This window comes from Phalacrocorax carbo, chromosome 10, assembly GCF_963921805.1.
Source record: "Phalacrocorax carbo chromosome 10, bPhaCar2.1, whole genome shotgun sequence".
Lineage (NCBI taxonomy): Eukaryota > Metazoa > Chordata > Aves > Suliformes > Phalacrocoracidae > Phalacrocorax > Phalacrocorax carbo.
Window position 1 is genome coordinate 7147050 of NC_087522.1, and position 14972 is coordinate 7162021.

A 14972-nucleotide genomic window follows, 5' to 3' on the forward strand; every position below is an offset into this window, starting at 1 on the left:
TTTAGGCAATTGCTGTTTATTTTAGAAGAGCTTTGCTCTATTTCTGTGAAAGGTTTGAGGTGCTGCAGCCAAAGTTGAGCTGATCCCAGTAACACTGGGAAGCCAGCACACGACTTGGTCAGGCGCGCAGCCCCTCACCGCTTGCTTCCTCCTAGCATGTGGCTGAACACTATGCAGAAATCACCTCGCCTTTCTGACCACCCCTCCTCTTTCCGTACTCGCTCCACACCTGTATTCTTGTCTTTAGAGTAGATAATATTTAAGGGCTTAAGACAGTCAGGGCAAAATCACTTCTTAGTTTAAAGCCCCCTGAAACTCTTTGGTGGTATAAGGCCCGGCCCTCCCGGGGATATTTCTCCCCCTGTTCCCCTGGAGCCCCGGCAGGGCAGGCTGCGCTCTGCGCTGGCAGGATGAGGCATGTCGTGCTCCCCGGGCGTTGCTCCAGCTCCCTGGGCTGCTCTGACTTGTCCCGAGCAGTTGTTTTTCCATCAGGTCCAGGCCAACAGGCTGGAGGAAGATGGCAAAGACTCAGCTTTGCCTCTGCTCTTTGGCTATGAGGAGCAATAGAGCTGTTGGCTTCTAGGATTTAAGGGAAACTTGGTCAGATCTTCCAGTTTTGTTAAAAGAAGCTGGTATGTGTATGTACGTATATGTGGAGTAAATTTTTCCATGTTTTGGAAGAAACTGCTCTGAGGCAAACAAAAATTCTTTCCAAGTTTTTCAGCATCCAGCAATGGGCTCTGGATGTAAAGTGGACTCAATTTTATTGGCTAAGCTGAAGTCTGTAGAACAACGGTCAATAAGAATAAAAATTGATCATATTAAAATGTCTCTGTTTTAATACCCTAGAGGGTAGTTAAGAATTTAGGAAAAAAGCTTTGTTAACTGACACCAGGTACAGGGAAACTGCAATACACAGCCAAACCAATCCAAGGTCCACATTTCTCTAGTCCTACCTCTTCTTTCCTTCCGTTTCCACCGTGATTCCCACATTTTTGCTTCCTTCCCACCGTGACTCCCACTCCCATGCCCACATCTAGCAAGCCTCTTCTGCTCCGCGTTCTGGCCCTTGCGACCAGCCACAAAGGTACAGGTCCCCGCAACGATTGAAGGTATGGACCGAACGCGACGGAAATCAGCGCAGCAAGGTCTTTCTGACAGGTGAGACCGGGTACTGGGCACAGCACGCTGCCGTGCAGGTTGGGAAGGGTGAAACACTGCGCTTTGCAGGGTTGCGGAGGGCCGGCACTCCATGGGTATGCACAGCACGGATGCAGGGGGTGGCTGGAAGCACTGTGCAGGCTGGGGTACCCCGGGGGATTGCACCCTGGGGGATTGCTGAGCACAGGACAGTGCTGTGTGACGGGGCAGTGAGGGGGCAAAGGGGAATGCTTCAAAGTCTGAAGGTGGTGGGGTTGGGGAAGTGCTGAGGTGAGTCACAGGGAGCTCAGCAGCAGCCTGGGGAGGGACGCTGGAGTTGGGGTGCTGTGGCAATGTGTGGCAGGGACGTGCTGGGCAAAGGGGATTCTGTGAATTTGTTCCTTAGAGTGAGGAAGTTATGACCTTTATGTCCAAGGGTGGGGAGATGATCATGTATGCGCATTAGTATGAAAATCACCTGAAGTATCTACGATTCTATGAAGGCTGACTTCTCGCTTATTAAAGACACAGTTTCTTGCCATTTGCATCACACTTCATGGTTAAACTCCTGAGGATCCTTCTTCTACACCGTCACTGGTGTTAGCCAGAGGCAACATGCTCTCCATACAGTGCAATTACGTTATCAGTTAAAAGGTGCAAAAGCACTTCAATTAAATTTTGCCACTAGATCCTGCCATCGTCCTGACTTACAGGGGATTTCAGACTTTAACAAGAAAAGCCGATTACATACAAGGCGGGCTGACGGGGCACCCGTTCTCCCCACAGCTCTCATCTGCTGCTTCATCAGTTACTGCTGTTTGAGAGCTTCCCTGGGGGATTGATCTCAGCAAATGGACACAAGCCTGTTAACTGTAATTTTTGTTGATGCTTCAGCTGCCTAATAATGAAGATTTTTTTTTTTCATTATTCTCTCCTTTTAAAACATGGCTTGAGCTTCACTTGAAGGGCCAAGGCACATTACGTATCCAACAGGACCGGGTCTGATCCACTCTTCTAGCCAACAGTTGCTCACCTTGCACTGCAGTGCAGTGATCCTAACACGGATTCTGCAAATGAAACAGAAACTTGGCGCCTCTCAAATCAGCGGCTGGCTTCCACAGGCCAAGACATTACTTCATATCTGGGGCAGGGCTCTAGTATGTTTGCATTGTGCAAACAAGGGACTTCCCCCAGGTGAGATAAAGCCTATACAATAACCCATTAGAACTCTCATCTAATCTATATAGAGAGAACTAGAGCTATTATAATGTAATAAATACAGTAAATAATAAGTTTAGTATAATAACATAAATAACTATTATGGTTACACTATCGTATAATAGTATAGTTTTGCTATGGTATAGTATAATAGTATAGTTTTCGTATCGTATACTATATATTATATATACACACTATATAATTATTAATTAGTGTGTCACACAGTAATTAGTTATCATATTATATATAATTATATATGTAGTATGATATATATAATATAGTAGAGTAAAACTATACTATATACTATAATAGTTATTTCCATGTTATTACATGTTACTAAATGTTACTACACTCTAATAGCTATAGTTCTCTCTGTATAGATCAGATGAGAGTTCTGATGGGTTATTATAGTTTCTAATAACTTTTGGGTTATAACCGAGGTCAGTCTCTGGGGAGCGCACCACAGACGCAGGCAGACAAGGTGCATTAGCGCACCTTTACGTGCACCCAGATGACACAGCGCACTGCCAGCCACCTGCAGACAGACCGCCTACAATCTGCCTAAAGCATTTCTGAGGAAATCTGCAGATTGCCCTTAAGAGCCCCCATGGATGAGAAGTGGATGGATCTGGGAATGTACCTAACCTCCAGTCTCTCCTAAAATGCTCTCTGACATAGACTTCCTCTCAAAGTCTAGGTGCCTCATTTGACAGTGCCCTCTCAATGTCTAATTAAAGGATTCTATTTAAGATAGTCAACAAGTATTTAGAAGATTATATATTCAGTTAGATAAATGCATGCACTTACCAAAACTTTGTTTTGCTGAGAATCCAAGTCCCAGGATCCTCCACAACAGGCCTTCTAGCTTACAAGGACGATGACACAAGCACATCTGTTCGTCACAGGAAGGGCAGGGCTAAAGCCTGCTTATCTAAAGAGCCTGAAAGTTCGAGATAACTATTTTGCCCCCCAAAAATTGTCCTTGCTTAAATGTTACATAATGAATATGATCCTAGTAACATTATGCAACGTACACAAATAAAATCTAGTTCATATACCAGCTGATCTAGCAAAACATCATACATTTCAATTGTGTTCCTACTGACGCAGTAAAAGGTTGAAGGCGGAGAAAGTTGATTCTCAAAGAAAATAACTTGAAAACCGAGGCTCATACACTATCCACAGGAGACTCAATAATAGTACTTCTTCATAAAGGGATTTGAGAAATTCGGGCTATGTAAGCTGAAGTACGGCAAACTATAAGCACGGCCAGCATATTGTTGAAGTCCCAAAGCCAGAACACTTTCTAAAGAAGGACATAGTGGAGGATATCCAGTTTGTCACACATGGATAAACTAGGACCAGGCTGCTGTTTAACACATCTCTAGAAGGACTATTAGAATATTCAATTCACAAAGTCTCCTGACCCTGAAGATATGGGATAATGCAGAGATTTTTCTTTGGGACGCATCCCACAGCGGACTGTTCTGAAGAATAACAGAATGCTCAACGTGTGTGTGTGTGTGTGTGGAAAAAAGGTTTCCCAAGCCTAATGAAGATATCAAGCTTGATGAATACTTCAGCTCTTAGTATTTGTGTACCAGCTCTCACTATTTGTGAGAGTAGGATTTATTTGGTGGACTTCCAAGGGAACTTTACACTAAGGACTGGGTTCTTGTTGCTGAAGCAAAACTTTCGGTTGCATTGGAAGAACCTACGGCTCTGCAGCGCTTTGAAATACTATTTTTTGAGAACAGAATGTTAAATGAAAACTCTAAAGGCTGTGATAGGGTAGTTATGTAGTCTATGTCCAGTCTAATTTAAGTGGCTTTTTAATAATTGATTCGATGAAGGGAACAATTTCACAGAATCACAGAATAGTTGAGGGTGGAAGAGGCCTCTGGAGAACGTGTAGTCCAAATCCCAGCCCAAGCAGAGGCAGGTAGAACAGGTTTTCCTGGACTGTGTTAAGTCAGGTTTTTAACATCTCCAAGGCTGGAGACTCCACCACCTCTTCACTCCATTGAATGCCTTCTAGGGATTTTCATTTCACTCACATTGTGCCTTCTAAGAATCTTGGCTGACCCTCCAGTTACTGTGAGTTACCTAGTTAACAATTAGTCAACTAAAATACTGCTTAATACAGGAATAGTTATATTTTGGCTTTTCATGAAAAGACAAAAGACAGTACATATGATCTAAAATGAGTACTCTATTCTACAGGAATGCAAAATACACATCCATAAGAAACTACTCAATTATTCTGTATTGTTAGTATTATTCTCCCTTTTTGGTAGAATTGTCAAAGCTACCCAGTATTTTGTGGAGAAGTGGCCATGAGTTTGCATGACTTCGCTTTTAAGCTAGGAATAAGACTTGTCTCGTGCATCTAATCTCTCTCAGATGTTTCTCTGAGAATGCAAGTAGATATTTTCTGTAAACAGATCATGGTTTGGTTAACAATTATGTCACAAGTCTGAAAAGGTAAAGTTAGCTCAGAAGGATAAACAAACATGAGGACTTCCTACAGCATAAGGACTATTACTAAACCCCACTGAGTCTGTTTTTACACTTGATACAGAGCCAAAGCACTTGGGAGTTAGAGCCCAAAGAGCATTTTTTGTTTGTAATACAGATAATAATAATAATTTAAAAAAAAATCAAGACCTTGATTTTCCATAATTTGTGTGTGCAATAAATAGCACGCTACCCCAACAATGATGTAGAAAAGAATCTAGGAGCTCACTTTATTACAAAGCTGAGAATATAAGACAACACTAAAACTTACATACTGCAAAGGTCTTTAAAAAAAATAATCAAGCTTTAACCTATTGTCGCAGAATTTAATTTCAAAGTAATACGCAAACAAATGTTGCTTGCTTTCCAAGGCACAATGGTATAAACATAAAAACTGCAGATGCAATATATTTAATACAAAAATATAAATACTGTTAATCTAAGTGAAAAAACAGCACATTTCCTCTCATGTATAAACCTTAGTTTAAAAAAGGTTAGCTTTATTGTCAGTCATGAAATGTAATACAATGACTCTAAAAACTATTCCTTTAAGTGACACCTGCTCAGAATATGTCCCTATTATATCAGCATAATAAGTAAGAGTACTCAGAACATTATAAAAGTGTTGCTGCATTATGCAAGAGGAGTTTGGTTGGGTTTTGTTCCTGATAAAATTGATCCTCACAGACCTGACTCTGCAAAGTCTCAATATTATCCAGAGTTTGAAATGCTCCTTGAAAGACTGAGTCCTCACTGAATTACATTAATAACTTTGACATGAGACTTACTTTGTTAGATAATTTATCTTTCTCAATTATAAATAGCATCAAATTCCTGAAAAACATTCCCTCTTTAAACCTTGTATCTGAAAAACTTCCAATGCAAAGCGAATGAAAACATTGGTTTATTGCTAGCACAACAAGGAACTGTTCAAATGGCAAGGAACATAGAACTGTGCCAATTTGACTTTTAAATGAGCTAATAGTGAACTTACAAAGAAAAAACAATCTATTTACTGCTCAGCCTTTCTTAGGCAAATGGAGATACAAACGTAATCCAAATCATACAGATTTCACATACAGTTCACTAGAAAGAGTTTCAGCATTCATTCATAAAGCTGATTCCTTGGCTGACTGAATGTGATGCAGTAGTTGATTACAATAGGCTGGTGTTCGATGTTTATGTACAACCCCTTCAATTTCTTTCACAAGCAGTTCTGGATATAAAACACTTCCTTCTTTTAAAACTTCTGTAAAACAAAAATACATTTTATAAATCATTACCCGCTCTGCGTTTCTCTATCCAAGTTAGCCGAAACCTAACCTGGAAGTTGCTGTTCTACAAGCTGCGCAGCCATGACAACCTGATTCCTCCCTCAGTTGCCGAGGTCTGTATTTTGACATTGACGTGCTTGAACACAGGCTGATGCACTAATAAATTCCAACGAATCCATCAAGCAAACTAGGATATGGTCACATCCTGCAATGGTCAGTGTCTATACTCCATATCCTGTTTACCATCTCTAAAGGCTTCTGATACACCAAATACATGAATATTCCACTCTGGTGAATGCTAGATAAAACATTACATTCTGCCAACAGGTAAAAAGGTCTGAGCTCATACTCACTGAAACCCAAAGGAAAGCTTCCAGCCTGTTAGGACTAGCCTCCATTTGGACGTGCTACTTCCATATAGCACTTGAAAACATGATTTTAAAAGCATTGTTAAAAATACACATGACAAAGTCTTACCTAGGACTGCATTTTGGATATTTGGATCTGGGTCATCGAGATGTATCAACAGTTCTTGGTACAGAAACTCAATATGACTTTCCATTGCAGACTTCACATCACTGTCCTTTAAGCATTTAAACCAATTAGTTAAGGTGTGAGCAGCGGCCAGTCGCACATCACAGGAAGCATCATCCAGACGCTTTAATACTTCTGAAAAGGAGCATACACATAACCAGACAGCACTGTGAACAGTGAAGTTATCTTTTATATTTGAAAAAAAAAAGTATTTTGTCAATACTGAAATTATTGTTGCATTTATGACACATTTCTGTCTTTTGAACATTGTGAATACACATAGCACATTGTTCCCAAAAGCATGCAGTGCATTGTTATTGGATTGTTACGTTGTCAGAAACATTGAAAGAAATGTACAAAATTATTTAGATTAGTTGAACATTCTCTAACACTCTTTCTAACAAGGTACTATGAATATCTATTAATGCATTACAGAGTTTAAGTATTTTTATGCTCTATAAAGCACAGTATTTCTATCAAGTACTATGGTTTCAGTGAACGACTGCATTGCAGACTATTTGAACAAGCAAGATGCAAAGATATACTTTGACAATTGTCTGATCATGTATTTCTTCAAAATAAAAATCTTTGTTGCTAGATTTCTACTTTGCCATGTATGAAAAAGTGTCAGTCATTAAGATGCTGAGTTTGGGAAAGTCTGATTTACTTGTATATATCTCTGAGAACATAAATCCTGTTACATAGCATAGAATGCACTTCTCCCAAGTCATTGTTTAGCATTTAAACAACATCCTAAGAAGCGCTACAGATAATAGCTCTATTTGACATAACAGCACTCTAGATTAGGGTTTTCTTCTTTTTTTTTTTTTTGTTAAATAAAAAACCCAACCCACTACCTATTCATGTCTATTTATGGTACAGTGAAATGGTTTGCTCTTGGCACTCTGAAACACAGCAAGAACAATGTGACTACCATTTATATAATGCATTACTGTTCTGCTTTCACTATAGTTAGAACATTATTTCATGTCTAACCTAAGAAGCAATGCAGATGAAATACTGGCAAGCCTTGCAAAGACCATAATATTGAGTGAAGTTCCATCTAGCGGCCTAATGCATAATAACGTTGGGAATACGGCTCAGCTCTGCTCAAGTGAGAGGGAGGGTATTTCCAAAGGACATTAACTTGTCTGCAATACAACACCTCAATGAAATGAAATACTGCAGATAAAAAGCTACTGCAGAAAGGCCTTGCGAGAATTACATGCTGTTGGAGTCACACTCAACAACATCTACCCAAGTGTTTAACACCTGGATTTCCTAAAATGCGTATGTGGACTTTATACACTTTAAGCAGTCTCACTTATCAGCTTAAGACCATGTCTTGGTCTCTGCAGGATTAAGACATTAAACTGCCTCTCATACATAAAAATGCTGTTAATGGTATGACTTTGTGCAGCACTTTACTTCTTCCATTTCCTTAATACCTATCAAATGACTCTGGGGGAGAACTACCCAAACAGTTAAAATACCAGATAAGAGAACACAGAAATAGCATCAGAATATGTGCATGGGAGTGAAATAAGAATGGCTGAGAAATGGAGTCTACATAAAATCTGCCCCTATTTGCACCTCAAACTGTTTAAGGGCTTATTGCTCTTTACGTGGGATTACAGCCAGATACCGTAGTGACACACAGCAGGTTTTGTCATTCCCCAGTGCGTATCAGTGCTTTCAGTGCTACCAGCTGCAGTGAGTCTGCAGGTAAGATGGACAACCTGCACAGTGAATTCTAAAGCTATACAGCGAATCTGCCTACTGCTCCAGCACGATGCTGTTCATCCTTAAAAGATAAGCTATCTACAATATCTCAGGTAAAAAGCAACCGTAATCCTTCAACATAGAGATTTTAATTCAAAAAAACCAAAACAAAACAACCCCAAAAAACACCAAACAAAACTTTTACACTTACCTGTGTAAGTTTTGGTAAATTTATCTTCATCAAACTGCCTCCCACAGACTTTTAAAAAAACACCAACAATACGACAAGCCATCAGCCGAGCAATTTTAGAGTCTTCATCCAAGGCGGCAATAATTTGGGGCATTAGACCATCTTTGACTTTTAAGAACTACAATTAACAGGAAAAGCATAGAAGAACAACAGCTTTTCAGTCACTCCAAAAAAATATGCTTATTGGTTACATCAGTTACCATTAGTTTTGACCAATACTGGCTTGCTTAGTTTAAAAAGAAGTTAAAAGTTAACCATAAAAGTTAACCTGAAAATCTTGGAAGTTACAAAGCTCTATTTTTGCTTCTAAGCAAGCTTGGGAATTGAAAATCCACCAGTCGATCATCCAGTTCATGACTGCTCAGTATCTATGCAGATGAGTTTTATGTAACTTGTAAAAGCTTTAAACTTACTTGCCTTTTTATTTTTAAAAAATTGTTGGCAAGACTAACAAATTTGGAGATGAGGATTATGTGTATGTACCAGTAGATGGTGCTCTTATTCTAGAAGGAAGCTTTTATGTAAAGACTTGTAACAACGTTTCAGTGAGTTTCACAATTTAACTTTAACATATACATTTCATACACTTTAATGCAAAAGAGGCATTACCACTGATCCAGAAAAAATGTTTAACTACAACAGTAGTCTCTGATATCAATGTGTTTGCATATGTGAACTCAGCCAGTTACATGTGTTTAAGCACTTTGTTCAATTAAGGTCTGTTAGAAAGACAATAAAGACTATGCACATTTAATCATAGACCCATGGAATAATTACGGTTGGAAAAGACCCTTAGGATCATCAACCCAGCACTACTATGCTTCCTAAACCATGCCCTGAAGTGCTGCATCTACACAAATACCTCCAGGGATGGTGACTCCCTCACCTCTCTGGGCGGCCTGTTCCAATGCCTGACCACTCTTTCAGTGAAGAAATTTTTCCTAATATCCAATAATTCAATTTATTTTAAAAAAATGCCCTTATATCTAACATATTTCCAGTGCTTCATTTCCAAATGCTTTTTTTGTTAGCAAAGAAGCTTCAAAAAACCCCTCTGATTGAATTAATCCTTAATCACTAAGGTGGGTAACATTTAAATGTATTCGTTAGCTCTCTACTTCAGTTTCTACGGATACCCTTCAAGTTCCATCTCAAGTCCTCCTGCTCTTTCCAGAAATCTTTTAGATTTCTTTTTTCCCAAATGGACCTGTGGGCTCCAAGGCAACCAGACAACTTGTCTTTCTTGCCACATTACACAAAAGCAGGTCCTGGCTGGCTCCGGTGCTGCTGCACAGGCGCTGGGTAGGGGTCCAACAATGTCAAGTACCCAAGTTGTTGTGCTAACAGTGGTTAGTGTTTCGTGCTTCAGAAATGACGTTATGCTAGAACAAAGATCTGCAAAATTTGACAATGGGGAGTTCTACAGCTCACCATATTGCTGGCATCAGGTCTTTTATCAGGATATCATTGTCCCTCCACTACTGATCATTTCAATTATTAATACTAATTACAATGAATGAATTTTATTATGAAAACTGTAGGTCCATCTGAAAATATTGCTTACAATAATGATTAATTATTTTTTTTCCCCTTGCATTTATTTTGTCTTCCTGCCTAAGGTTTCAAAGTACATTTGACGAGAAAGAGAGAATTTACCTCTTTTGGTGAAAGCATTTCACAGTGAATAAGAGCCCAAAGGCATGATACAGCTGTAGTGCGGATGGCAGCTGCTGTTCTTCCAGCATGCCACTGCAGATTAGGAGCCAGGATGTCTTTTATCACAGTCTCAAGGTAGCTAGGGAACAGCCTGAAGCCAAAAATAAGAAAGCAAAATAAAGGTTCATGAGAAAGTGATAAAGAGACTGACAGGATGTAAAAGAGAATTTTCTGTCATAGAAATATAGGCAGAAAAGGGACAAAAAAAAGACTAAAAAAAATATAAAATCTTATAAGCCAATGTGATTATAATGCATGTGATAAGCTTTTCATAGCTTAATTTTTCTAGATAATATTTAAACAAATACCTAACATTCATGGAAAGGGGAGGCTAGACTTTCTCCCACTTCAGACGATGTCCATGACTCACTCTGTTATCTTGGTAAACTACTTACCTTCTCTCTGTCTCATTTTCTCCGTCTCTGAAGTGGAGATAACACCCCATATGAATGCTGTGAGGATTCATTAATATTTGTGAGGCCCTTTGAGACTGTCCAGTGAAAAGTATTTATAACGTGAGAAGTATGAATGCTATTGATGAGACCTGAACTGCTGATACTGCAGGGAGTCTACACAGAATACTTCAGCTTTCCCCTGGCTCAGAAACTGGTCTCCCTCAAGGATGAGAGGTCTGTAGGATTTTCTGATGGTGCCAGTCCCAATACTAGTTTGTTTTCATAATAAACACACAAATCTGTGATATTTTTGCTGATGCTTCTTCCTCCTCCTCTATTAAGTGGGCTACTATAATGCTAAAAGTTGCTTCGACAGTCAGCAATTGCAATAGGCAGTATTCCCTCTCACCCATTTAATTCCAGCTCAAACAATTTTAAATTAAAAGACACCTTACAAGTTAAAAAAGACTTTGCTGCATCAGAGTTAGGTGTGCCCAGCTGTGACTAGATAAATAAGGCTCTGGGTTATTCACTGTGCCTCAAAAAGCAGCTGGCAGCCTGCAAAACAGATTGACAAGTAGCAGGCTAAATCTACCTTGACTTGTGTCCCACTCTATTGAAGCTTCATGCAGACCTGGACTGTGGCCACCTGAGTGCAAAACAGCACATCACCACCCTGGTGCTTGGCAAGAAGGGAAGAAGCTGTTGCTGACTTTTAGAAAAAAGTCCTAAATTTCCAGGATGAATAAGCAGCTCCTGCAGAGATGTGCCAAGCCACAGGAGGAACATAATGGGTAGATGTTAACAACAAACAATTATGGCTAAGTACTTAAAAAAAAAAAAACAACCCACAAAAAAACCCAAAAAACAACCCCAAACCCAACTGCAAAACAAAATAATCCAGCAATAAAAATTTCCATAATAATATTGTACCAATGTGATAAGAAATGTAATTGCATCTACTTCTTTCCTGTAACTACCCCTTACCCACTGCAGTTAGACCTTGTCATCCCCTAAATTAGCTATTGCACATACACGAAACTGAAAATCTCCGTCTTCAACATGATGAAAATAGATACACCCTGCTGTCGCTTAGCCTGTTGGCCAAGGGAGCACTCTGTGTCTGAGCAAGTCAGAGATTCACGCTTCCTTCCTGTCCAGCAGATGGCACTTAAGATTCAGGAATAACAAGAAATCTGCTGTCCCATTAGACATCTAAATTTGTCAAAAACCTTTAGATTTGTTATTTTAAACACATTATTGAAAATGCATAATCTTCTATTCAAAAAGTTGCCAGAAAAAAAATAACTAATGATCACCGCCATTCCAAATTTCCTTGAAGTTCCAAAATTTAAAAAAAAAAGCTTTGTGCTCTCTGTGCTACTGTGCTGGTCTGATCAGTAGCTGCTTCTGTTTTCAATAAAGCCCTCTGTTAAACTCCAAAGAAAAAACAATCTGTCAAAACATAAAGGTAAATTCTATCAGCATTATGTTAACCATAATGCAATACTATTTGTGAGAATATTTCTTCTAGTGCCTTGAATCAGGAAAGCAATATCTAGCAATTGTCTGACTCAGTCATGCCAGACTCAAACAAAATTAGATGACCACACAACTGTGTTCAGGAAGGTTTTCAGTTATACTATCTAAACTGTTAGAATGTCTTTTAAGGAGCTAAACAAACTACTGCCAGCAATGATCTGCTTGTGTAACCAGAGCTTATTATCACTTCACTACACTATCTCCCATTAGTGTTAAGATTTTTTTGCTGTTGATGATGTAATTAAATTCTCTTTCTTTCTATTTTCAGATCTTAGTCTTGTAAATCTGTGTAGCTTAATTCTAAAAGTGAGTCATTTCCATGAGAGAACATGCACTGTGCTATTTGTATTTACAAAGTTATGCTCAACTGAATATGAAATAACTGAAACGTGGTCTGTGCATACAATAGTACCTAGCTCTTTGGCAGATATAAAAAGCAGACCTTGGGTTTACATTAAAATTGCTACTGCCATTTTATGGACTTACATACTTAAACTTTCATTCCTTATTATTTTTTCCTACATTCTTCTTCTGGATTGACTCCTTTTCTGCTTTTATGGCACCGCTGCACTTGGCTTTATATGTTTGTGGATTGCTGTGTTTTGGGTTTTTTATGTGTATGCTTCTGTTTTTTCCAAACCCTAACATCCTAAATCCAGGTAATTAAAAAGAAAATTGGATTTGCTTTTACAAATCAGAACCTCCAAAAAATGTTTTGCAAACAACTCTTCAAACACAAAATCTTTACATGTTACTTCCTACATTAAGGCACTCATTGTTACAATGGTAAGTAGGATCAAGACTTCAGAGAGTCATTTAGCTCCCTCTACTGCTTTTTAGTTTCTGAAGATAAACCTACTGGTAAAATCCATTGCATTGCTCTTGTCTCAGAGGACAGAGCGCCTTATTACGAGTTAGACTGGGCTATCCTTAGCCAGGAGTGTTCTTCGTACAAACAGGTCTATTAACCTCCTTGGACGTATCTAATCTTGACAACAGACCATTTACTCACACTGCCCTGAGCAAAACAACTTCCATCGTTGCTGTCTGCGGAGAACCGGTGTGATGCGTGGCTATATGCACTCAGAGTACTACTTTGAAACATATTCTTCTATTTTTCCCACACTGGTAATTTCCCTTCCCTGGGAATCCTAGTGAAGCTGGCAGCTCATTGGGTTGGTTTTCTTTTTCCCCTCTTTGGCTCCATTATTTATACAAATGACTGGGTCACAGATGAAAGATTTTTTTATTCATTCTATTTACTTTGACTACTGCCAAAAAAGTTTACTCTTTGATGATGATCTCCATGTAGTCCTGCACCGATCATCTCTCCCCTTCAGCAGTACCTACAAGATCTAACTTAATACACTCACCCGAGCACTTCAGAGACTTTCAGATGGAGAAGTGCTACCAGTCCTACTGTACAGGTGAGACACAAAGAACAAACAAGGCTGTGTGTTAACAGAGAAGTCCTTCCTACCTCCTACCCACCCTAGAGAGGAACATTGCAGGTCAGGACTCTGTAGCGTGCCATGTAATGCACCTCTCGTACTGCTTAGACGCAGCCTAAATGATTTTCTGTAGATCATAAATGAGAGCCAGAACAGAGAATTTAACTCAATTATTCAAATTCTCTGCTGTAATCTGTAATGCTTTTTCTGAGGAGGAAGAGCTGGTGACCAGATGACTGAAAATGTGTAGAGAAGAAATGCCAGACTAACTTGTTGACCAGGTCTGAATTTGATTTGAATGAAATTCTTTGAAAGAATGAGCATATTTAATGTTTTAAAAACAAACGTAGAAAATAATAAAAGTGATTGAATGGTAGATGAACAGGAGCTAATAATGTATTCTGTAGTAAATAAAGGACAGTAAAATCAGGCCATAAAAGAAAATAAATAGATAGGAGAGTGCTGCATTATTCCATTTTTAAACTGAAACATGTTATTGCACACTTAAGCATTATTGTTTTGTTCAGGACACCACAGAACACGAGATGGCATTTCTTTGCTCCACAGTCTTTGTATTCTGGGTTAGATGATACAGATCTGCGATGTAAGAGATTAGCTTACAACACATAGTCAGATCCTGGAACACTTAAAATAGTTTTCAAAGTGCTTTTCTTTTTTTCCTTTCAGGAAGATTCCTGCATATCTAGATTGGTCTTGTAACTACCACTCAGTTACCTGATTATTTAAACAAGCAATCCACTGACTACAAAGAGATTTTTCATGTGAATAGGGATTTTAATATTGGATGGTGAAAACATGGAAACACATAACAACACCCTTGGCACAGAAGCTTTAAGTTAAAAAAACGACAGCTCCATTATATTCCATCTTAAGCACACTAGCTCAAAATCTACTAGGGAATGCGTTACCAGAGATTCTTCAGCTTACCTGAAATCCCCCACTGAAAGGGGACACCGGGGTCCCTCCTCTTCCTACACCATAGGATGCAGGCCAAGAATATACTAAATACATCTAAAAATGGTAAAAATACATCTACATTCATACTACCATGGCCTCATGGAACCTGAATGAATGTTCAACCTACCAGAAGGTCCACTGGGTGCCAATCTGCTCATCAGAAGAATGAAAAAAACTTTTAAGTATAAATGACCATTGCTAACAAAGTACTTTTAGGAAGAATGCTTCCTGTGAT

General features: G+C 39.0%; 1 protein-coding gene across 1 annotated transcript in view; it reads right to left on the reverse strand.

Annotated features, from left to right (window-relative positions):
* Positions 1–5763: 5763 nt before the first annotated feature.
* The window catches only part of DNAAF5 (dynein axonemal assembly factor 5), a 29131-nt gene continuing 19922 nt past the window's right edge, over positions 5764–14972 (reverse strand). Inside the window, exons 10-13 of the mRNA XM_064461680.1 lie at positions 10312–10462; positions 8617–8773; positions 6627–6818; positions 5764–6124 (exon numbers count right to left, since the gene is read on the reverse strand). Of these exons, the coding sequence (XP_064317750.1) occupies positions 5985–6124; positions 6627–6818; positions 8617–8773; positions 10312–10462 (640 nt within the window). The 3' untranslated portion in view covers positions 5764–5984. The remainder of the gene's footprint in view (positions 6125–6626; positions 6819–8616; positions 8774–10311; positions 10463–14972) is intronic.